The sequence below is a fragment of the Uranotaenia lowii genome, chromosome 2 (genome assembly GCF_029784155.1).
Source record: "Uranotaenia lowii strain MFRU-FL chromosome 2, ASM2978415v1, whole genome shotgun sequence".
In the NCBI taxonomy this organism is placed as follows: Eukaryota; Metazoa; Arthropoda; class Insecta; order Diptera; family Culicidae; genus Uranotaenia; species Uranotaenia lowii.
Window position 1 is genome coordinate 20,115,708 of NC_073692.1, and position 24,149 is coordinate 20,139,856.

The 24,149-nt window shown below is 40.4% G+C and overlaps 3 protein-coding genes across 4 annotated transcripts; all 3 read right to left on the bottom strand.

The window, feature by feature from the left end:
- Window positions 1–1,555: 1,555 nt before the first annotated feature.
- LOC129749627 (uncharacterized) lies at window positions 1,556–2,789 on the bottom strand. Its single transcript, XM_055744659.1, has 2 exons — window positions 2,513–2,789; window positions 1,556–2,451 (listed from the first exon to the last, which is right to left on the bottom strand). The coding sequence occupies exons 1-2, from the start codon at window positions 2,523–2,525 to the stop codon at window positions 1,925–1,927; spliced, it is 540 nt and encodes a 179-aa protein (XP_055600634.1). The 5' UTR covers window positions 2,526–2,789; the 3' UTR covers window positions 1,556–1,924.
- A 147-nt stretch (window positions 2,790–2,936) lies between these two features.
- Window positions 2,937–4,234, bottom strand: LOC129749618 (uncharacterized). Its single transcript, XM_055744650.1, has 2 exons — window positions 4,151–4,234; window positions 2,937–4,092 (listed from the first exon to the last, which is right to left on the bottom strand). The coding sequence occupies exons 1-2, from the start codon at window positions 4,161–4,163 to the stop codon at window positions 3,092–3,094; spliced, it is 1,014 nt and encodes a 337-aa protein (XP_055600625.1). The 5' UTR covers window positions 4,164–4,234; the 3' UTR covers window positions 2,937–3,091.
- Window positions 4,235–6,288: 2,054 nt separating this feature from the next.
- LOC129749613 (C3 and PZP-like alpha-2-macroglobulin domain-containing protein 8) lies at window positions 6,289–23,480 on the bottom strand. 2 transcript variants are annotated; one of them, XM_055744635.1, is made up of 4 exons: window positions 23,228–23,480; window positions 13,657–13,929; window positions 7,227–7,504; window positions 6,289–7,161 (listed from the first exon to the last, which is right to left on the bottom strand). In XM_055744635.1, exons 1-4 carry the CDS (start codon window positions 23,241–23,243, stop codon window positions 6,550–6,552), a joined length of 1,179 nt encoding a protein of 392 aa, XP_055600610.1. In that variant the 5' UTR covers window positions 23,244–23,480; the 3' UTR covers window positions 6,289–6,549. The 2 variants fall into 2 exon arrangements, with proteins under 2 accessions (XP_055600610.1, XP_055600611.1); XM_055744636.1 differs by lacking the exon at window positions 13,657–13,929 and having other exon boundaries at window positions 23,228–23,479.
- Between the last annotated feature and the right edge of the window lie 669 nt (window positions 23,481–24,149).

Sequence of the window (24,149 nt, forward strand, 5' to 3'; positions counted from 1 at the left end):
ACAAACGATTGCTGGCGAAAACAGTAACAGCAACAGCAAAAAAAACATTTCCACCCCGGCAGAGGGTGGTTTGTACAAAATATTTCGATCCCGACCGATTTTACTCAAACCGTTTAGGCGATCATACAAGCAGTGCCATTCACGATGCAAATCGTGTTCACAGCGACAAAATTTCATCGCGTTTGTACCAATGTTGTGTAGTCTGTGGCCCGCTTAAAGTATGTTGAGATAGTCTGGTGGATACAAATTTATGTGTGGCAACGTTGCATATAATACACTGTTATTTTTTAAACACAACTGTCAAATGTTCGGAAGTAAGTTCGGGATCGGAAGTCCGGACTTCCGAAGTAAAATTTAGTGCTGGCGCTATAATATATAGGTTTTCTGATTTCATAAAATATTTAAATATCATTAGATAGTTGAAACAAATGTTGATGAGAACATGTACCCGGAACTGTTGCAAGTTAAAATATGTTGTATGTACATATGTTAACATAATGTAAGTCCTGAATTGAAAATAATAAAAATTTACTGTTTCAGCCGGAGAACAAGGTAAGTACACGTAAATTTTGAAAAAAATCAACGATAATTTGCGGGTATGTTAATCAAAAATGGTTTTAAATATTACTAAATAACTAATAAATAGTGATAGGTAAACGCACAAATATTGAGAAAATGGACTACAATACGTCTTGACTCATGCACTAAAATACCTACTAATTTTATTTTTTTTTGTCAAAAATTCTTATAAAATTTTATCAAAATCGGTCGGAGTAAGTTGATCATTGACTTTCAACTCAATTATCTTATTAACAATCGACAGGTTTGCCAAAAAAGTGTTTTTTTTTTAATTCTATTTTCATCATTCAATTTGAATCTCAAAATCTAGAGGGAAAAAACTGATTGTATACCGATTGGCATAAATCATTCGGCAATCACCATTATGCCAAACGGCATAGGACTTATTGCATATTTTAATTCAGGGCCCCGAAAATAGCTGTGTTATTAAAGTTCACAAGATTTTTTTCCGCTGAATGTTTGATGTAAATAAATTTTAACTTATAAAAGTTCTATTTGGAGGTCTTTTACCACAACCCTTTGCGCTGGAAAATCAGCGTGAGATCGTTAAATACGTAAGAAAATGGTCTTCCTGCAGACCTGTTTTTTTTATCAATGTGCTATCCGAACTTGCACGTTTATTCTCTTCTGGAATTTAAATTTACCAATTCCGTGCTGTACAATTTCCTTACCATTACTTCTAGTCATCTCGTTCCATATTATTCAACGATATCGCTTTTTATGTACCCAACGATATTTCATATTATTTATGTACCCTTGACAATGGCACACAAAGGAATCAGTGTTAAGAACTTTCATCAAGGCTTTCCACAACTGATCTTTGTAAAGATTAACAAAGGCGAAAGGTTTTATCACAAACTAGTCTGTGGTTTTATTACGATGATGGTTGTTCTATAATTTTCTTTCACACGTTTGATACATAATTCAGGAAGTATCATTTCAACAACGAAAGAATTCAAATGAAAGAAATTACAGATTTCTTTTTTAAACGTACCTAACAAATTAAATTAAGCTTGCTTTTATTGCCTTCAGTAATCAATACATTTACAAAAATAGTCTTCTTATTGTATACGACAATTATACGACGGTTTTTGTTAAATTAATAAATCTTTTTACCACTTAATTGTACATATTTTAGAAAACAAGACACATATATTTATTTCACAAATACTGGCTGGCTTGTCATAGCAGTATTTTTCTTCTAGTTGAAACTGTAAGATCACATTTTGTGCATTTTGTGGAGGGCCTTTTTTGTGAAACATTTCGTTTAACGTAACATCTTCATGCTAAGACATGATAGGTATACCCCATTCTAAATACAATACGTATTGACATGACGATTGTTTCAACTATCTACGATGAAAATTTCACTGCCAAATACTGGAAGTTCAAGTTCCTTCTTTTTAAACGGTATGTAGCAAAAATACCATGATCTTTGAATTTTCCCACTAATATAAGATCCTTCATGCAATCTTCGGCCAATGTAAAGCGGCTCTCCCTGTTCACTGATTCCTGCCGGTGTGCCCCTCATCAGAGTGTTGTCGCTATCGATATGTACGAATGTCCCTGGGGTACAGAGCACCTCGTACCGTGAACATTTGTGGCTCTTGCCGCCCCACGGAACGAAGCAGGCTCGTTGATGTGGTTTTACCACTCCTGGTGCCACAGAGTCCATCACATTGGCCCGACCCACGAACAATGGGTATCGTCCCTCCTCATAACCTACTAGTACCGCATTTGGAGGAACTAGTCCATTGGTAGTTTCTACCCACTGCATTCGGTTCAGTTGGTCCCAACGTTTCAGATACATATGGTTAGAACCCTTGAAGGGCCGATCCGAATCGTAGGGGATGCGATCATTATAGAGGGATGCTACAAAATTATATGAAAAGTAATAACTTGAAGGATATGTATCAGTTGACGTGGTATTTACCGTATTGCACCATTTTCGTAAACTCGTTTCGATGACTAACACCTATCGCTCCCGTCTGCTTTTTGTGATGTTGATAATCAAACTGCAAATGATTTCTTCCGTTTCTTCTATAAGCCGGGCAAAAGAGCTAGTGCGACAAAAAGTGAAATTTACGAGAGTGTTTACAAACTCTCTGGTTTTCTTTCTCTCGCGTTTTATGCATCTGTTTTTATTTTATTGACATTCCAACCAATTTCAACCAAAGCAGTTCTGCTGAACTTGCGATAGCAAATTTATGCATAGTTAAAATATATTTACGAATTTTTAACATTATTTTTTTATGTGATGCTTCATAAATAATGTAAGTAATCCATTAACCAGAATCACCTGGTACCTCGTGCTTGCAAGAACATTAGGAATTCTCAACACCAATTAAAATACAGTCTTATCATTCTTATCTTGAACAATTATTACGGTAGTTACCAAACAAATTACAAATAAAAGAAAATGTCTTCCGATTTTAGACAACAGTATTATCAATTACATTCTAGAATACAATGATCACATCACATATTTTTGTTGGTTATTCATTTGAGCTCCTTAGCAGTTGTCTAATACTAGTATTTCATATTCTTTGTAAGCAGTTTCTTTTCCTCTATACGGAACGTAGCAAACCGAGTGGGACGGTTGAACCTTTCCAACTATAAGCTGCCTTCTGTTGATCTGTACGCGTCCGATGAACAGAGGTTCCCCGAATTCCGAATAACCTCCGTGAATGGCTCCCACGGGCACATTGTTCGATGAACATGAAATAAACTTTGTCTTACAATTGCATAGATATTCGTATTTGCTTTTGGGATGCTCATCGGAGCCCCAGGCAATGTGGCAAATGTTTGCTCTGGGACAAACGGACCCGGGTGTAAGCGAATTACGGTGTTTGGCACGACCGATGTACAAATACCCGTCCTGGTTCATACCGCCCACGATGGCTTTCGGTGGAACAGTCTCGACATCTTCGTTGCTCACCCACTCGTGATACTGGAATGTTGGGTCTGGCATTGCACTGAATACTTCGTATTCCTTGAATCCCATTTCGCGTTTGCCATGGCTAATGTAGCACACTCCGTGCGACCGCTGCACTTTGCCATAAATGTACTTCCCCTCGTGTCTCACCCGTCCGATGAAAAGTGGTTCGCCATTTTCTGAAATCCCAGCCGAAGTAGCGCTCAGCAGCACTTCCGTGTTGACCTCCGAAACCGGTAGGAATGATCCGGTCGTACAGAGGACTTCGTAGATTCTCTTCTCGTGTTCATCACCACCCCAGGCGATGCAACAAGCCTTGCGCTTAGGATCTATATATCCGGGTGTCACCGAACCCTGGTGATGAGCTCTTCCTATGAAAGAACTGTTCCGGTGCGAATCGACCGTCCTGACAGCATTCCTAGGAACTTGCCCGTTGCTGGCCCAGACCCACTGCAACCCGGTTTGGCGATCTCGCCGTGCCAACAATCGCTGGCGAGCTCTACGTTCCAGTCTCGGTTCATGTTGATACTCCCAGAGCCCGTGCCAAAATTGCATCTGGGAAAGCGAAGGCGGAGAAACTGAAAACACATAATTGTTAAATGGGACCATGAAAATAAAACTCAGTTTATCAATTACCTAAATTCACCATTTTCCTTAAATACTTTACAATTTCACTGGCATATGCAATGGGGGAATGACTAATCTGTTAGAATGTTTACAGATGACAGCAGAGCGAGCTTGTTTGAGAATGCTGGCTGGCCTCTCTCCTTTTGGGAGAGAGTCCTTGAATTTTTCTCACCGTTCACAAGCTGCTCTCTTATTTTTCTCACTGATGAATCGTCCCACCCCACCCAATCCGATGAATCTTTCTTTCGAGCACATTCAATTTAAAAATAAATTTCAATCAACGCAGTTACCAGAAAATTTGATTTTCAATTTTAAGTGTGATTTTCGAAACAGAACTAAGTTGAATTTTGAGTCCGTGAGTTCGAATAGAACTAAATTTTATTTTTTAATGATTCTAAATTATAGTTTTCTTTTATTCCAATTCTGGATTCTGTATCCGATTCTGAATATTGTTCTACATTCTGAATCTCAACGCTGAATAAGAAATCGTTTTCTTATCGGGATAGTTCGCGTGGCGTTAATAGTTAAAGGTCCAAGATTTAAAAAGTAAAAAAAAATTGAGAAAAAAATTGCCAATCTCTGGATATTTTATAAGTATTTTACTATTAATGCAAAGAAATAAGCGAAATTTATTAAAATGTTCATGCTTTTTTGCAAATCTTTTCATTGATCACTACTTTGATTTTTTAAAGCTTTTACTCCCTTCATTCCATTTTTTCAAAAGACATACACCGTCTCAGCCGGTTTAAGCTACATACTGAATTAAAGTGAATAACTTAAGATTTATATTGATCACTCAGTACTGAGATGTGAATCGAACCCAGTGGACCTGGGATTGGATACTGTCTTCCCAAGCCATCCGCGTAGCCACCTAGAGGTACAATATGCAGGGTGGCCACCCATTCGGGAAAAGCGGGAAATGCGGGAAAAAGACGGGATTTGAAATCCAACGGGGAATCCCTTCCAGTGCTTCCAGTATCTTGGTAGCCAGATTACGCCTGATGGTGGTACCAGAAAAGACATCGAAACACGGATCAGAAAGGCCCGATTTGCGTTTGCGAGTCTCCGAAACATCTGGCGGTCACGCCAGATCTCTCTACGAACAAAAATCCGAATCTTCAACTCAAACGTCAAATCCGTATTGCTGTACGGGTGCGAAACTTGGTGCACATATGCGGTAACGACGCGAAAACTGCAAGTATTTGTAAACCGCTGCCTGCGGAATATCATCCGCGCTTGGTGGCCTGGCAACTGGATCTCGAATGAGGAACTACATCGCCGGTGTCATCAAAAGGCGCTAGAAATCGAGATTCGGGAACGTAAGTGGAGATGGATTGGACACACGCTGCGAAGAGATGAAAACGAGATTTGCAGAGAGGCGCTAGATTGGAATCCAGAAGGTCATCGAAGAAGAGGCAGACCCAGAAATTCGTGGCGGCGAAGCCTAGCCGCTGAAATCCGAACTGTCGACGAGAATCTTGACAGGGACCAGGTGAAGACGCTGGCTCCGGATCGTCAACAGTGGAGGTCTTTTACCACGGTCCTATGCACCGGAGGATCGGCGCGGGATCATTAAGTAAGTAAGTAACGGTTTTTTAATTACAAATAATATCAAACGCGCAAAAAAGCGCCACTGGTTGGGTGAGCTGGCAGTTAGAAGAATGAAATCATTCTATAGAGAAGGCGATCGTGGGCTGTCAGTTCGCTCTACTACCGTGCTCTTTGTTATTGGAGAATCATCCAACTTTGTTTGTCGCGTGTTGTGTTCTTTCTAGCGCTTTGCGTAGAACCCACCCATTAGAACTTTCGGTGAAAGACAATATATATTAACCTTCCAAAGCTGTTCGAGGTAAATATGAGCCGAAGCTCACATTCAAATTATCATAATCATCATTCCAATCTATTGAGAATGGATTCCTTTTTGTATTTCATTTTTCAAAAAAACATGTTACATGTTACCCGACGTAATCGTCGGGTTGGAAAACGAAATTTGATTTAAAAATGAAATTATGCAACTTTGGAAATGAATTTGAAATCTGTTAACTTGTTGATTTAGAGGATTTATGTGAACGCGAATAAAATCTACAGCGCAATAAAAGTTCAAGGGAAATTTCGGATATTAGAATTTATTTTCGTACTCCGATCCATACTGATATGTGGAAGCATTTTTTTTTATAATTCAACTGTTATATCAAATAAATACAATAAGTGCTTACGTTAAATAAATGTAATTTTAGCGAGCATTTACTCCTGCCTAAAAATATTAAATATTCGAGCTGCTTGTGGTAACCGCTGATCTGCTCAGGCATCCGATGAGATTTCATGTGTTATTTGTTTTGTGCTGATCAGTAGAAGGCTGTCCTGGTGCTACATGCGAAATATTCTGTAGAACTTTACAAGTTCTTCATCTACTGACTAACGTAGATTTCATATTCGGCAAATGCCATTTCCTGTCCTCCGTATGGAATGTAGCAAACACCGTGCGATTGCTGGACTTTTCCCACCGTGACGGAGCCTTCATGTGGTACACGTCCAATGAACAATGGTTCACCATCCTCAGATTCTCCGGCCGGCAGAGCATTTGGTGGAATTTCACCTCCGGAAACGGGTACAAATGTACCAGTACCATCACACAAAACTTCGTATTCAGCTTTCGGATTTTCTGCGCCTCCCCAGGCAACGTAGCACACCCCATGAGATGCCACAACCTTTCCAGGAATGATGGCTCCTTCATGCTGTGCACGGCCAATGTAAATCGGCTCATCGGATCCACCATCGCTTCCACCCACAACGGCACCTGGTGGAATCTCGCCGTTGGCTGCGGGAACCCAGCAAGCTGCCCCTCCTGAAACTAGGGCAGCAGCCGGAGCCGATGGAGCGGATTCGTTCTGCTCGATGATCCACGATCCACACGCTCCCCAACCGGTGCACACTCCGACATAGTTAATCGGGAACGGTTCCGGGTTTTCGTAGGACAAGAAAGCTGCGGCCGCCCCTTCCATGCCGACGGTGATAACTTTCTGCAGAAAAACACCAATACCAATTATTTCCATTATTTTAAAACTTCAATCGAACATCAGCTTACGTTATCATCGAACCACTTGACCCAAAATCCGCGGAACTCGCCGGCATTCAGCACATCGGGAGTGTCCACCTCGGCCACGTCCGGCTTGGTGCGGTTCTTGCGGATGACCGATTTGCTATTTTTCCAGCCACCGATGAAGACCTCCAGCATCGGGTCCGATTCCTCCGGTCCGGTAGTCAGCGCCAGATGGGCATCGTTAGCGGCGCGAACCTTGAAGTTGACCACCCCATTTGTAGCCGGGTAGAAGCGGTACTCCAACTTGTCCTCGGTGTCGAGTTCTGCAAACGGAAAGAAGATAGAAGAATCATGATTTAAGAGAAGTTTTTGAATAATCGAATATCTTCTATTGATGATGTATTTTCATGAACTTTCTACTTCACTGTTGTACTAAAAAAGTATGTACCTTTCTTTTGAACAGATTTGAATATTCGACTGCAAGATCGTTATCTCATTGACATTATCATTTTAAAGTGCCGAAAAAGGGATGCACAGACTTTGCATATGGCCGTCACTTCGTTCTTGGCCGATATAAGACTGAGAGTTGCGCGTGTCGAACGGCGCGAGAAGAAAGTCAGGGATCGATACGACGTCCGCCGGTTGGAGAATCCAGAGGTGAAAAGAGCATACGTTGAACAGCTCGTATCCCGAGCCTCGGAACTGCCGACAAACGGAACAGTCGGATGACAGTGGTGTGGAATCAAGAAAGCCTTTATCGCGGCGAGCCATGGTACTCTCGATAAAGTTTGTAGAAGAAGAAGTGAATGGATGTCGGATGAAACATGGAGGGTGATTTATGATCGGAGAAAGGCGAAAGTCGCAATTGAGCAGGTATGTACGGGGTCAGCCAAAGAAGCCGCCCGCTAACGATATGTGGAACTGGGAAAGGCAGTTACGAACTTGTAGACAAGACAAGACAGCCTGGACAAACTCCCTAGCCGAAGAAGAAGAAATCACCGTCAACAATGGAGATATTCGATTACTTTATGACATTTCTCGCCGCCTTTGTGGTGCAAGGACAAATGCTAGAATGCCTCTAAAAACCGAGCAGGTCAGTTATTGATCGATCGAACAGAACAGCTCAAGCGTTAAGGCAGAAACACAATACAGCGTCGAACGTCGCGTCGCGTCAGCTGTCAATGCCGTCGTCGAGTACTAAAACGCTGACGCGACGCAACCGAAGATTTTTGCATCACAATGCAGCGTCGAAAGACATAGCAACCGAAAGTTTGTTTTGGTTTGCTGCTTTCGCCCCACTTTCTGATTTGTTGTCGCGAAACAACCCCAATTCAATTTCACCAAAGTTTTCGCTGGTTGAAGGACGGCTGCTGCCCCACGGAAGGGAGGCCTTGTGAAATTTATTCAAAATAAGAGATACAGCAGGTAAGGTATTTCAAATAGTGCTGAAATACAGATTTGTTTTTTAAATTACAAATATATGGTTTCTTTTAGGTTTCCATAAAATCGTCCGTCGAATTCAAGCATCTTATGTAGCCGATCAGTTGCGGGAAGGATCTGAATCGATCAAAAGATAGAGCTGTTGCACGAACCGAATAATTTAAGCCAGCCTTGTGTTTAGGTGAGTTAGTGAGGATCAAAACCAACCAACCTCAACGGAAGAGTATGTTTATGAGGCTCCCCAACTCCTCAATTGCACGGTGTTAATTTTACACGAAAAAAGTGGAAGATTGAGAAAAAATGTATAAAAATATGTTGATTAGATTAGTAATAAATGTAACTATTTCATTGAGTGTTTTTAGAAAAACTATCAATCCGAAAATCCATTTGTATACATTTACAACTCCACAACATTATGATTTTTCATCGATGGAAATCTCCGAAAAAAAAATTGATTTTCTCAACGTGTCAAAGCACAATGAAATGTTCATTCTTAATGAGAAAATTCGAAAATTTGTTAAATCGATTAGAAAATATGGGTGATTATAAGAGATTCGAGTTTATTAGTTTCAAACTTTGTATAAAAAACAAAGTCGGAATATTTATAACGCTGCTGATTTTAAATTTTTTCAAAAACAGAGCGTCGACGTTGTAGAACGCTGCTGTTTAGAACAAGTTTTGCATTTTAGTACAATGCCTTCATTGACGCGACGCACCATTGTGGTGGCTCAAACGGAAAATGGTATCCCCAAAACGAAATGTCAACGCGACGCTGACGCGACGCGACGTCCGACGCTGTATTGTGTTTCTGCCTTTAGACTGAACATTTTGAACAACTCTTCCGAGTCACGAATAGCGATGGCCAACAGAATTCGCAGCTCGAAGCGCCAATAGTAAGTCGCATTGGCGTCAATTCGGAAGCGCCCTCGCTGACTGAAATAGAATCGGCAATCAAAGACATGCCTGCCTTGTCAGCACAAATGTTGCACCGCCTTTTCGCTGTCATCTGGGATACTGCAACATTCCCGGCCGACTGGATGCAGGGTATCCTCGTAAAGGTCCCGAAGAAAGGAGACCTGACAGTGTGCGGTAACTGGCAAGGCATAACGTTGATCTGTATAACCCTCAAAGTATTTACTCTGCAAAGTGATCCTGAACAGGATCTAGGAGAAAATCGACGCTACACTCCGACTGTAACAAGCTGGATTCCGATCCGGACGATCATTTGTGGACCACATCACAACGCTACGAATAATAGTGGAACAAATCAACGAATTTCAGGACCCTCTTCTACGTACGAGGTACGAGGTATTTTCTTGCAAGGTCTTGCACGACGGTGTCTTGTCCAATCCAATTCCGGTAAATGCTGGAGTAAGGCAAGGATATATTTTATCACCGCTGCTTTTTTTCATCGTAATGGGCGACATTGACCTGGCAGACGATATTGTTTTGCTCGCCCAAAGACAATAAGACATGCAGAGCAAATTCGACGTCCTCGCCGAAAGCTCCAAGGCAACAGGTCTCAAAATCAATGTCGGAAAGACCAAGTCGATGTCCAGGTCAACACAGTAAATCCTTCCAATTACGTGGTAGCTAGACAACAAGTTGAGAAAGTGGATTGCTTCCAGTATTTTGGTAGCCAGATAACGCCTGATGGTGGTACCCGTAAAGATATCGAAACCCGGATCAGAAAGGCCCGATTTGCGTTTGCGAGTTTACGAAACATCTGGCGGTCACGCCAGATCTCTCTTTGAAGAAAATCCGAATCTTCAACTCAAACGTCAAATCCGTTTTGTTCTACGGCTGCGAAACTTGGTGCACAGCGGTGACAACTAGAAAACTACAAGTATTTGTGAATCGCTGCCTGCGGAGTATCATCCGTACTTGGTGGTCTGGAAACTAGATCTCCAATGAGGAACTACATCGCCGGTGTCATCAAAGGGCGCTAGAAATCGAGATTCGGGAACGTAAGTGGAGATGGATTGGGCACACGCTGCGAAGAGATGAAAACGAGATTTGCAGAGAGGCGCTTGATTGGAATCCAGATGGGCATCGAAGAAGAGGCAGGCCCAAAAGCTCGTGGCGGTGAAGTCTAGCCGTCGAAATACGAACTGTCGACGAGAGACTTGACTGGGATCAAGTGAAGACGCTGGCTCCGAATCGTCAACAGTGGAGGTCTTTTACCACGGCCCTATGCGCCGGAGAATCTACGCGAGACCATTAATTAAGTTTTTTTTACTAAATCGAATTTTGAAAACCGACCACATAAATGTTTCGCATGATTTGTTGCACTTTAGGTCTTATTCTTTTTTATTATCATGATCAAGAAAAAAGTGGATTAGCAAAATTATTTGTTTATGAATGCTCTCCAAAAATCCCAATAGTAGATCTATCAAGGAAAAATGCTGATAGGTAATATAATTTTTTTAACGATTTCAGAGCAAGTTGAAGTCGTGCCATGATGTAATACCCTTTTTTTTAAATATTTACAAACGAGTACCTTTATACCGTACCCTAGGCTGTAATGGGTCACGGCGACGGCGTGCATTACTATGTTTATGGAAGTTGACGGTTTGGAAACAGACTCTATACTAACATAAACCTGAAAGGGCGGTTGCACGTAGCCTTATTCGATATGAGATCATAGAAAGTAAATTAAAAGGTGCTTCAATATCGTATACTTTTTCTTTGATGATCCATGTTGATAAGGTGAATGGGAGTTGAAACACTTGCCCTCCCTTCCGTTGGACAACAACAGCATTGCGCAGTGGAAATATCACAATTAGCAGTTTAAATGTTGATATTTCCACTTTTCCACCATGCGCAAGTTAGATTAGAATAGACAGTATTGTAAATGAATGATAACTGCCAAAATTAGAAAGGCAATTTAATTGTACAAGAATTAGTGGATGAAGATGTTAACAATTGGTTAACACATGGTTAGGTATTCAATGTTCAATGTGTTACTAGGCAAGGTAAAGTAACAGTATTCTTCTCCCCAATGCTCTAGTAAGTGTGCATTTGCGGTTTATGAATTTCGAAGCTTATTCTTAAACCAAGCATTTTACAAGAACTAGAGGCTAATTGGATCAAGATGCTGTTTAGACAGTTTCCTGTCAAGAATATTTCCTTTTCGTTTCAATACTTTTTGATAGATTTGTCAGTGTTTTGGTTAGGTGTGAAATTGAAATAATGAAGTAAAAGATAGATGATAGTCCAGGAAAATAATATTGGAGATTTATAAATAGGAGTGTAATTTATTTCATCCGAAACAGATTGAGGAAACTTGCTCTAAGAAGTTGTTAAGCGTTCGAAATTTTAGAAGAATAGCATTGTCATTAGCAGTATGGTCTGATTATTAATTCATTCATGCTATTTATTTCATTGTTTGTATAACGTAAAATTAATACAAAAGTTGGGGGGTAGACAATTAAAAATTCTGTTTTATGGTATCCAAGTTGTTAATATAATTACAGAGCAGCCGCGTATTTATTTGGAATTCCTTAGGAGTCACACATTGGGAAACATCTTTAATTACCCAATCCATCTGAATCTAGTTCTTTCTTGTTTTATTACTTTTTTTTTGTAGTTCCATCTATAGCTCGATTAGGTTTGAAATTCAAATAAGGATGTAGAAGATCGAAGGTATGATTTTGATAAACAAGAACCTTCTCGTCCAGGAAAATAATATCGGGGTTTTAAAAATTGACATTCATTTTAACCAAACCAAAGATTGAAGAAGGTTGTTTTGAGAAGTTGTTTAAAATAAGCAAGGTTTGAGAAGAACAGTATCGCCATTTGCATTATGGTTTATATCCTGTTGTTTTGATAAGTCAATGATAGTACAAAAGATATTGATCATGCAATTCATAATTGTATCTCTATTTTATTTTTTAATTTTCCAAAAAATTTGGTACAATTAATATTTGTGTTAAGCGAAATTTTATAATTGCAGCATTGAGAGATAGCTTCTTATCTAGATGTCTTGTTCTGAATACGGGAAATATGTTTTATTAGTCAATCTATATTAATCTCGAGTAAAAACGATCATAAATTCAAAGTTTTTGAATCGAGTAAGGTTAGGTGACAGGTAGGGATAACTCAACTACGGTAAGATAGTGAACCCTTCTGACAATGATATTGAGACGTTAGCATATGATAACTTTTGCTACCATACTGTTACTGCTCGGTTGAATTGGAGGTTGGGTTAACTCGAAGCTCATGTAGGGCCCAATTGTCCCAGTCCGTCGAGCACTATCTTAACGCTTCCCTAAACTGGTGCTTCAGAACCCTCGGGCTCTGTTGCCGCTATCCTTCTCTAAGCTATTCTACTCTCATGTAAATTTTCCTCTTCTGTCCCCCGATCTGTTTTTCCTTTCCGGGTCAGCCAGGTAGCTCATAAACCCATACAAAAAAATATATATATATATATATATTTACAAACGAGTACCTTTATAACCTTCTTTTTTGACAAACATTTCATTATAGATCCATTTTATTACTCCAATTGTGATTTTTTTTGCTTCATTTAAAACAATGATATTTGCCTGGAGGTAAACTTGTCCGTCCCGTATTCCAGATCCCGCCAAGAGAGATAACATTTTTCACAAATGACTTAATTAACACGTGTTGTGTGATACCGATCACGATGTTACAATTGAAAGTACTGTGCTGAGACGGTTTATAAGCATGTACCTCTACAATTTTAGAAGCATACAAGTCGAGGTCTGCCAATAACGCTCGGTCGCTAATTGTCGCTTGTCTCTCTCGATGATTGAAGGCATAAGTTTCTCGTCTCCAGCTGTCGACGTGCCACATTCAGGGATTCCACGATCAGTCGAGTCGAGAATCAATCGTTCAGCATTCTCGCCTAACCCCCCTGGAACATAAATTTTCAAGATTCACAGAAATACTGGTTTTTTTTTATTTCCTCCATCTTCAGTCATGTGACCCGATGTCAGTTGAAGTATTAAAAAATTCAAATTTTCATCGCCGTTAGAACGGGCCACTTAGCCAGCTAGTTCGGAAAGCTTACCTTCAAATCTGATGACCGAGGTGGTTTTGGCGGGTGCTTTTTGGTCAGCACTACTACTGTTACTAATAATAATATTATCGATTCCGCTGCTGACGGCGACGGTTTCATCTGGTGAGGTGGCATCGTCTGTTTGCACCTGAGGGCAATCGATAATCTCCACCTCGGACGTCGTCGGACTTATAATGGCCGATGGAGCTTCATCCGAATTTGGCGAATTTGGGTTAGTTACATTGTGCTGTTTTTTCTCCTTCACTCTACGATGAGCAGCCGGTCCTGTTTGCATGAAGAAGTTTTTACAGATAAGTATGTTGGATGATTGGAAGTTTATGACAACACCGAAAAAGCGAACAAAAACATTCTAGAAAGCTCGCACAGAAAACTACAAGAAAACCTTACATTCAAAAAATTTAAATTTCCAGAATAACAGAAAAAAAAATTACAAAACTACTGCTACTATTCGTATCTTGATCATAAGAACCGTGACTAGAGACCCAATAAAGTATGGAGCTGAGTACTTTTAGCATTACGTCAGATGATATTTTTAGGCTGACCAGAGCTAAACGATGACTACTGTCGTCGCATGGTGTAAGCACTGTGTAAGGCCAACTAGCTCCTACGAGTTGTCAAACATTACACATTTATATTCTTAACGATAAAATTATATTCTCGAATAGTTACACCTTTTTGCATCTCAATGCTGTCAAACCCCTTCAAAATTTATGCTAGTCTCTTTGCCACAATTTAGCTGCACTGTTACGCCGGATTTGGCTTATTGGTGCGACTGCTCCTAAAAATATTGAGGTCGGAAGCTCGTAAAATCTACCGGCACTTGTGCTCCGATAGTAGAAATGCAATGTATATAGCTTTACACTCCAGACAACCGGTGAATAGTGCTGTATGGGTTGAAACCCAAACGCCTACGAAACGCAGTACCAGTTAGGCATAAATGAAAATGAAACTGTTTGTTGTGTGGGTCAAAGATTCATAAATTTCTGGATGAAATCATCGCAAAATGTATAAGTTTTTTCTGTAAACTATATTTTCCGAGTTACGTGAAAGAAAATTTATTAAAATATTTTTTTTATAATTTAAAAAAAGTTTCAATAATCTTAGAAATATAATTTGAATTACAATTATTCCATCATACAAGAAAATTCGTACGAAGTTTTAGCCGTTATGATTTCGAATCAGCGACCAACAGCAATGCGAGACCGACCAAATCTACGAGGATGATGTGATGCAGCTCCTCCCCTCAGTTCATGATTCTTTAAATTCAGAAGTTATCAAGTAGCGTGAGGGCCAAAGGTCGCTACATACATGTTCAACATTCTCGCTGCAATACCGGTTGTGAAATTTGTGTTCGATTTGAACTAGCTACATTTTATATTAAATTGAATTTCCGAACACAAACATAATGTTTCATCTAAAAAATCCATCTGATAAATCAGTAGGTGGTATGAAAAACCCCTAGCAATTGCTTTTGCTAAACTAAATCGAGCATTCGAGCAGTCGCAGAAAGCAATTGCTTCGATTGATATGAATAAAGTTTTTTCTGACAGCTGTTTTCTCAGTCAGGAGCTTTTACTTTTAGAACAAGCTGTTCGGTATGAATAAAGCCCAAATCTGAAGCAATCGCTCGAGAAATCTCCTAGCAATTACTTTATTTTCTAAGCATGCTTGGTAGCAGACTTTTCCAATAAACAAATTCTTCAACAACGTCATGAATTTATAAAATTAGCAATATTACATTTCAATACAATTTAAAAAGGCATTTTCAACATAGATAAAGAACAGTCGAAGTGATAACCCAACTTTTTTCATATTCCTGTCGTTGTATGAAATGATTCGTCTAAGATGAAACAAAACAAATCAATTAGTAAATATTTCAAATTAAAAAAATCCGGCTACAGTGGAAGAAGTCCCAATCGGCTTGAAGTTGGAAGAAAGTTGTAATAATTTAAAACATAATTCAGATCTCCCAAATTTATATGATTTTTTTTATAATTCTAAGATTAAAAAAAAACATCTAAGTTAAGATGCGCGCCTATTGCCTATTTTTTTATATATCGGATTATCCCGATCCGAAAACGTGTGGGAGAGCTTATGATAAATGTTAAAAAGCTAGGCCATTTTTATTTGACAATATTTAATTTTCTTTAAACATCAACATACGAGCGTGTATTGACTTAAATTTTTCCGATCGTTCTTACACCCACCACCCGCACCGTCGATTTCATGGCTATTTTAGCCGTACTTTTCAATTTGTTGATCGTCTTCTTTCATTTTACTTTAGAAAATTTCAGATTCTGCTGGTTGGATAGCTCTTTTTTTCGAAGCAAAAGCTATGTTCTAAGACTTTAGTACACATCTGCTAAGCAAACGTTTATTCATACCAAACTAAGCAAATGCTTTGGGCTTTTGCTTTGCTTGATTTCGAGCAAAGTAAAAGCTACCGAAGCAATTGCTAAACCTTATTCATACCACTAAGTGTCTCGAATCTCTCGCTCGAATGGAGCAGCATGTAAAGACAGCTTATTTTGACATACTTTACATACTAAGGTGGTTCGCCTCTCTCGAGAATCTAAGAGTAAATCATTATAACATTGTTATTCGTCATTAAACACAATAAGTCGGCGATGTTGACGAGGCTTTCAAGAAAATAACAATGGAAAATATTTGGTTAAATTGAAGTACTTATATGATTTCGATCCAACGAAAAAAACGCCATTTGTTTGAACAAAAAAACGCGTTTGCATCAATAAAAAATAAGTCATGAATATGATATCACATTCAAAACGTTAAACTCTTAACACAGAAAAACAGCATTTTTGGTGCCTATGTTTCAGTAACTGATTTTAGAAGATTTTTGCGTCTTGAATTACAATCTTTTGTCAGATTTTGTGCATCAACTCTAGTGTCGGTGAAAGGGCGTTTAAAAGTTTTTAAATTCACCAGTTTTGATTTAAATGAATCTTTGTTAACTTTGTTAACACGCAAAACCAAAATTATTTCAACCTATTTATTATTTTCCATTCAATCAAGGATTCAAATTTTGTATAAATATTCTAGTTTAAGGCGTCAATACGTAATACAAAAACACATTTCTTTCAATCGAAAGAACTTTATTGACCTCTAACTAGGCAATTTATGCAAAAAAAAAACAAAATTGTGTTTCAATAGTTTGAATTGTCTAACTAGTGTATTAGATAATAATTTACAGAACTCACCTAAAAGTCGATTCATTCATTCAAAAATAATTTAGTGCATCTTAAAAAAACGATATACATATCATATGATGATTTGCTTTAGTGTTTCTCGGTTACACTGACGAAAATGCAACCTATCAGCAGAGCTGTCAAATTACGGTTGTCAAATTTCGGGTCTAACTACCGTTGCGTAAATCCAATTTTTCTCTATATACGCAATATTTCGATTTTTGAAAAAAAAATTGTTGGCAACCCTGACTTGTTTATGATTTATTTTCCTTTCAAACAGCCGTTGCGTCGTCGTGACGGACTGGATGAATCGAAGTCGTTTTTATTTCTTTTGTTGAGAAGGAAAAATATAACAAAGAATAGTGCTTAGCAAATTTCAGAAGCCAGTGTTCTCATTGAGCAGCACATTCTGCAGAGTGGATCAGCTTTTATTGCGGTTTTCATCATTGCATTGAGTGAAACCTCTCAGAAAATTCGATTATCGGCGCGCAGTAAGAGAGCGAGCAGTAGAAATTCTATCGCCGTGCGCGCAATTTTAGAAAGCTTGCGAATGTATTGTGCTTTTTTGGGGAGTATAATACCCCAGCCTCCAACTGCATCGTTAATATAAAGTTGTGACTGGCAACTAAACAACAATGTTAAATATGTTAAAACGACTATAATCAAAACAAGAAAAAATTCTCTTGGTATTAAATATTTTACTATTTTTAAGCAATCAAATAAACATTGCTTTATTTTGACTGCGATGACAGAATACAGCTATATTTCGAGAGAGCTTTCATTACGCGTCGTATGAAACATCTTAAAAATTCACAGAAAACTGCTGCAAAAGTTATCAAAACAACTTTAAAATTTGTATTTCACATATAGAATATGTTGTCCAGGCTGCAAATATTCTAAATGGAAAGAAGTTGCGACTTGTTTATGTCAGTTTTTGTGTTTTTTCTTAATAAAACTGATTGCTTACATTTTGTTTCATACGACGTAATGAAAGCTCACGCGAGATATGATGGTTTGCCGTGAACAACGTCCAGGTAACTTTGAGTAAGAAGCAGTGGCAACAAGAATAGCCAAAAATTGGAAAACTTGTCGAAAAAGAACCCAATGAGGGCTCTTCACATGAACAACACTCACTTTCGCATTTTACCATTTTTTTATCGTAGCACCTTCCAGAACACAGAAATTAAGGATACATTATTTTGGTGCCTATGTTTTAATAACTGATAGGTTTCCACACTTTTTCCAAAAATTTTAATAAGTAAGATTACAATTATTTCTGACATCACTCAAGTCTTTGAGTGTTTGATGTTGAAGATTTTAACTCGTTTAACAATTTGTTAAAGACTGCAAAACGACTTGACTTATGCGTTAAGAAATATCTAAAATTCCATTTGCTTGAACATTTAAAAAAAAAATTCCAAATTTCTGGTTTTTTGTAGAATTGGAAAAAAATAACAAAAAGTAAACCTCTATAACTTTTTCAAGAATTCAAAATTGCTAGCCTTCTTCAGAAAAGTTGTTTATTGAATTAAACTCTTTATTTCCGAAATATTTGTAATTTAATTATTATAGTTTTGTCAAATGTCGTGTTCCCAGACGAATGAAAAGGCAAGTAGACTAAACTAAAGTATATGTTTATTCGAGAAAGTGTGACAACTGAATGACAGATCTTTCACACAAGGGGTGGTATTTATACCAGCAAGTACCCCTAGCGTGATGATAGCATGCTGCGACATTCTAGTAGCTTCTGATTGGTCGTGTGGTCGTGGCCTACCACATCTCCCTTTTTTTAAGAAAGATCGTACGAGCTCAATCGCTTGGGCGGACAGCGATTTCGGGTTGGTCTTGTCCGTGGTGGTGGAACTTCAGGTGACTGCAGAGGTGAGCCATACTCGGAACAATCCAAATCGTCTTCATTCCGCAAGGAGTCTGTTTGGTCAGCTCCGGAGACTGGAACAACGAAATCATCCAACAACACCGACAATGGAAGATTTGGTGTTGGAACCGGTGCTGCTGTTTCGATGAACCAGGCCTTCAGTTGATTGGTGTGGGATCGGATGAGTCGACCGTTGTCCAGGAGAACGGTGTACATCACGTTACCTTTGGGTTCGATGATCCGACCCGGAATCCACTTGGCGGAATTCCCTTGATGAACCTTGGCCAGAACCGGATTTCCAGCGACGAATTTCCTTTGCACAGCGCCGTGATGTTTATTGAACTGAGCGTTTTGAGCATCGTTGATTCGTGTTGGGCTTGGTAGCGTTGGCTTCAGAAGGTCCAATTGGGTGGAGATTTGCCTACCGAGGAAAAGATGAGCAGGGGTCTTGCCGTCAGGAGCGCTTCGAGCTGGCGTGGAACGGTACACTGACAAAAATGTTTGTAAGTGCTGGGTTGTAGCCATGCTTTCCCCATTTGCGAGCTTCTTGAGTCCTCGTTTCAAGCTGTCCACAAACCTTTCCGCTTGGCCGTTCGATTGCGGATGGTATGGAGCGGTCGTCAGATGTTGGATTCCGTGTTCTTTGCAGAATTGTTGGAACTGTGCGCTGATGAACTGGGAACCGTTGTCGGAGACCAATGTGTGGGGATATCCGTATCTTGCAAAGGTTTCTTGCAAGAAGTCCAAAGTTGCAGTCGTAGTAGTTGAACGCGTTCGGAAAACCTCGGGCCACTTGGAGTAGGCATCAACTATGACCAGATAGTAGAAACCATCGATGGGGCCGGCATAGTCGATGTGAATTCGCTCCATCGGTTTTGAAGGAAGGGGCCAGGATTCGAGAGTTGTTTTCCGGGGATCTCTCACTGCTTGGGCACAGGAACTACATCGGCGCACAAAGTCCTCGACGTCATCATCGATGTTCGGCCAATAGACGAAACTTCTTGCTATTGACTTCATGCGCTCCATTCCAGGGTGTCCTCGGTGTAGCTGGCGAAGTATTCGTTTTCGGTACAAGGCTGGAACGACGACACGGTCACCAAACATGATGCAGTCTTGAAAAACTTGTAGGCTGTCACGTCTGGAGAAAAACTGTCGTACTGTTGGATCGGCGATTGTTTTCGCAGATTCGGGCCACCCGTTCTGGATATAGTTGAATACTTCTTGAAGTGTTGGATCCTCTGCTGATTGTTTGGAGATCATGTCCGATGTAACCGGCAGGTTGGAGATGGACCCTTCGAAAATAGTTTTCACGTCTGTCTCCATCTGTATCGCTGCGATGACATATTCTTCGTCCGATTTCTTGTGGGAATTCATCAGACGAGAGAGAAGATCGGCGTGTCCAAAGCTTGCGGTTGGAACGAACTGGATTTCGAAATTGTAGAGCAACAAAGTCAACGCCCAGCGTTGGAGTCGATTTGCTGTGTACACCGGAATCCCTTTCTTGCTGCCGAAAACCTTCAGGAGGGGCTTGTGGTCGGTTTGAAGAGTGAACCTGCGACCATAAACCATTTTGTGGAAGCGCGTGACAGCAAAGATGAGTGCCAAAGCTTCCTTCTCGATTTGGCCATAGTTAACCTCAGCAGGTGTCAACGATCTTGAAGCGTGAGCGATGGGTTTGATGGAACCGTTGGGGAATCGATGCATTATAACGGCACCCAAGCCGTGTTTGGATGCATCACCAGCTACGATGATTTCCTTCCGAGGGTCAAAGTGTGTCAGAAGGAGGTCAGACTGCAGAATGGATTTGAAGCGGTCGAACGAGCTTTGGCATTCTGGAGTCCATTCCCAGCGGGCGTCCTTCTTCAGTAACCGGTCGAGCGGCGCACGGAGCTCCTTGATTTGGCCTACAAACCGTCCATAATAGTTTATAGCGCCAAGATAGGATCGAAGCTGTGACACATTCGTGGGGGCCGGCATCTCAGAGATCGCACGAGTCTTGGCTGGATCTGGGCGGAGACCTTCCTTGTCGATGATGTGACCAAGAAATTTAATCTTAGGAAGAGAAAAATGGCATTTTTCGATGCGTAGATGAAACCCGTAATCACGAATCCTTCCAAGGGTCGCGTCCAGATTGCGATCGTGTTCCTCTTGAGTTCGTCCGGATACCAGAATATCGTCGAGATAGGTTTTCACACCTGGGATGCCAGCTACCATGCAGTCGATTATGCGTTGAAAGGCTCCAGGTGCCGATTTTATACCTGGAGCAAGACGGTTGTACTGGAACAGGCCTCGGTGGGTGTTAACCGTCAACAGTTTGCGTGATTCTTCCTCCACTTCGACCTGGAGGTATGCGTCCGACAGATCGATTTGGGAGAAAATGCGTGCCCCAGCCAGGGCAGTAAAGATGTCGTCGGGATGAGGCAGAGGATGCCGGTCGGATTCTAGAGCTGCGTTGAGTCCAGTTGAGTAATCGCCGCAAATTCGAACAGAGACGTTGTCCGATTTGCGAACCACGACGATGGGGGCAGCCCAATTGGAGAACTGCACTGGAGAAATGATGCCGCGTTCTTGTAGCCTTTGGAGTTCAGCATCCACCTTCGGGAGAGCGGCATAGGCTACCGGGCGCTTGGGGCAGTATACTGGTCGGGAATCCGGCTTGAGGTAGAGTGTAACCTGTGCTTTGGTGCACAGCCCAAGGGAACTCTGGAACACTTCGGGGAACTTAACCTTCAGTCGTTGTGCCACGTCTTCGGATTTCTGGATGGAGTTCACCAACGAGTCGAAGGGGGACCGACCAAAGGTTGAACAACTCGATGAGGTCGATACCCAGTACGTCGAGATCGGAGTGGTTGGCAACGTAGATGCACCCTTGTTTGGAGACGTTCCGGATGGTTACTTCGGTGATAAACTCTCCTTTCAAGTCGAGCTTGTCACCGGAAGCGCTGACAGCAACGATGTTCGTAGGGTTGATTTTTGGTTTCCCGATGCAAGCCCAGGTTTCCGTCGAAATTATGGTGATGTCAGCCGCACAGTCGAGTTGGAGCTTCACATTGACACCGTTCAAATTTACCTCAGCAAATTTGCGCTTTTTGGAGATGTCAACATGTTTCACCAAACTGATGCTCTTCATCTTTTTCGTCTTCTTCCCGGGAGGCTTGGGATGGAGGGACACAGGGTTGATTGAGGGATCCTTCTTCTCAGCCTGGGGAGCTGCGTTGTTCTGCAGGAGAACTGCCATCTGCTGCTGCTGGTTGGCCAGGATATCGTTGAGCCGGAGGAGAGCGTTTTTAATATCCATGTCCATGATCGGGATCTTCGAGGTTCTCGTCGCCAATTTGTCGTGTTCCCAGACGAATGAAAAGGCAAGTAGACTAAACTAAAGTATATGTTTATTCGAGAAAGTGTGACAACTGAATGACAGATCTTTCACACAAGGGGTGGTATTTATACCAGCAAGTACCCCTAGCGTGATGATAGCATGCTGCGACATTCTAGTAGCTTCTGATTGGTCGTGTGGTCGTGGCCTACCACATCAAAATACTGAACAAATTTGTTTCATACATTTTTATCAATTTTGATAGGTAAATAGAGAGGATAGAAAAAAAAAAATTGCATATTTTGAATAATTGCCCCAAAATTATTTAAAATTAGCTATTTAATTTTTTGCCCCTCGGAAAAAAATGAACATGGTTGCCTTGTCAATTAAACAATTTCTGACAGAGTAGCTTCTTGAACCACCTTAAAAATTCATAACGTGGGAAGCTGCATAGCTGAACGATTGGCTTGTAGCGGAGAGACGTTTGTAAACGACCTACAGAGAAGGTCCAGGGAGACAGGCAGGGCCCAGGGGTAGTCTTCTTTAGCATGGATTCAGTTGAGATAGTTAGAGAGACAATGATGATGTCATGCCAGTCGGCAGTTGTTTTTTTGCATGTTGTGTTGAGGTGGCAGCGGATCGAAACACGGGCACACTGAGGATTTGTGTGTCATCCAACAAACCGCACCGATGGGTTTCAAATTGTCACCTTAACTGTTCAATTTTTTATTGTCTAGTGGTGAATGAGAATATATGTACGCAGTAGCGATACATTGCTGATCATGTACGCGTACATCGTATAGAATTACCCAAGCTATTTGTACTTGCGACGTAAAAAGTAGGATAACTCATTAGCATTCATGTGCAAATGAAGGTATTTTTTTGTATACAGGTTTGGGATCGTAGTCATAGTTTACAAAATAGCTACAAGAAAAACATGCATTCGAGAAAAATCAGAAAATCAACATTGAAAACAAGATGGAAAATGGAAACGTGAACATTCGATACAGATGGTCTAATTTTAGATTATTTCAATTTGTTCCTCGTTCATTTGAACTTGGATTGATTTTACGTTTCACAACAGTAAAGAGGAGAAAAATTTTTTGAAGAAATTTCCTACGAATAAGTTAACTAGGGAATTAATGCAAACTGCACCAGACTTACCGATGTTGCTGGCCATCTTTTACTGCTGCGTTTCGATCCACAAATTTTCTAGTTGCGGTTATATGCTTTCGCTGACTTTTCACTTCCAATTCGGGAGATATACTGCAGTTATGTACTGTTAGGTATAGGTTTGCGACCTCTTTTCGGATCACTGGTTCACACCAAAAATCGCGCCCGAGACAGACGGTAACTGGTAACTGGTAATAGTTGTGATCGCCGGCACGTTTCAACACTGACTACAAACACGGACCAGCCGTTGAGCCGGTATTATAGGAGCATCAGAAGCGCGTTATATTATAAGAGTTATAGGAAGAGCGTGAACTTGAAAACGTTTAGTGAGAAGAGAAACTTGTATTGTGATTTTGCGAGTATTATTATGTACCGGCATTTTATGGTGAATTGCGAATGCCGCGGTGTAAGGGTATGAGAAGTGAGAAACTTACGCTATACTTGTGATTTTTGCCATAGAAGACTTGAAAAGAGATAGGACATCTTCAACACAAATTCATTACAGAAAACACCAACATTTAATTCTAAAATTTCAAACTTCTGAGATTGATCCACAATGTTTCGAGCCTTCTAAGAGTTTGAGTTTTGTTTATAAACCAGTTCTGTTGATAAGTGAAGTCAGTTACACGACGCAATTGGAATTAATAAGAGGTCTACATAAACTTTTGACGGTCGCCATGTAAAAAAAGAATTACGCCTTCTAATGATATTCAACAAATTATGGAAACTTCACCTATACCGAATATGCTCGCTCATGCTGGAAGGTGTGTCTATTTGCAATTTTTATGAATTTCGTAGCGCTGTTCCATCCAACTAAACGTGAGATTTGTTTCAGATTTACAAAATTAGATCAAGATATTTCAATTCGATAAGTTTTGTATAGAGAAATGCAAATTTCTGCAAAGAACGAAAA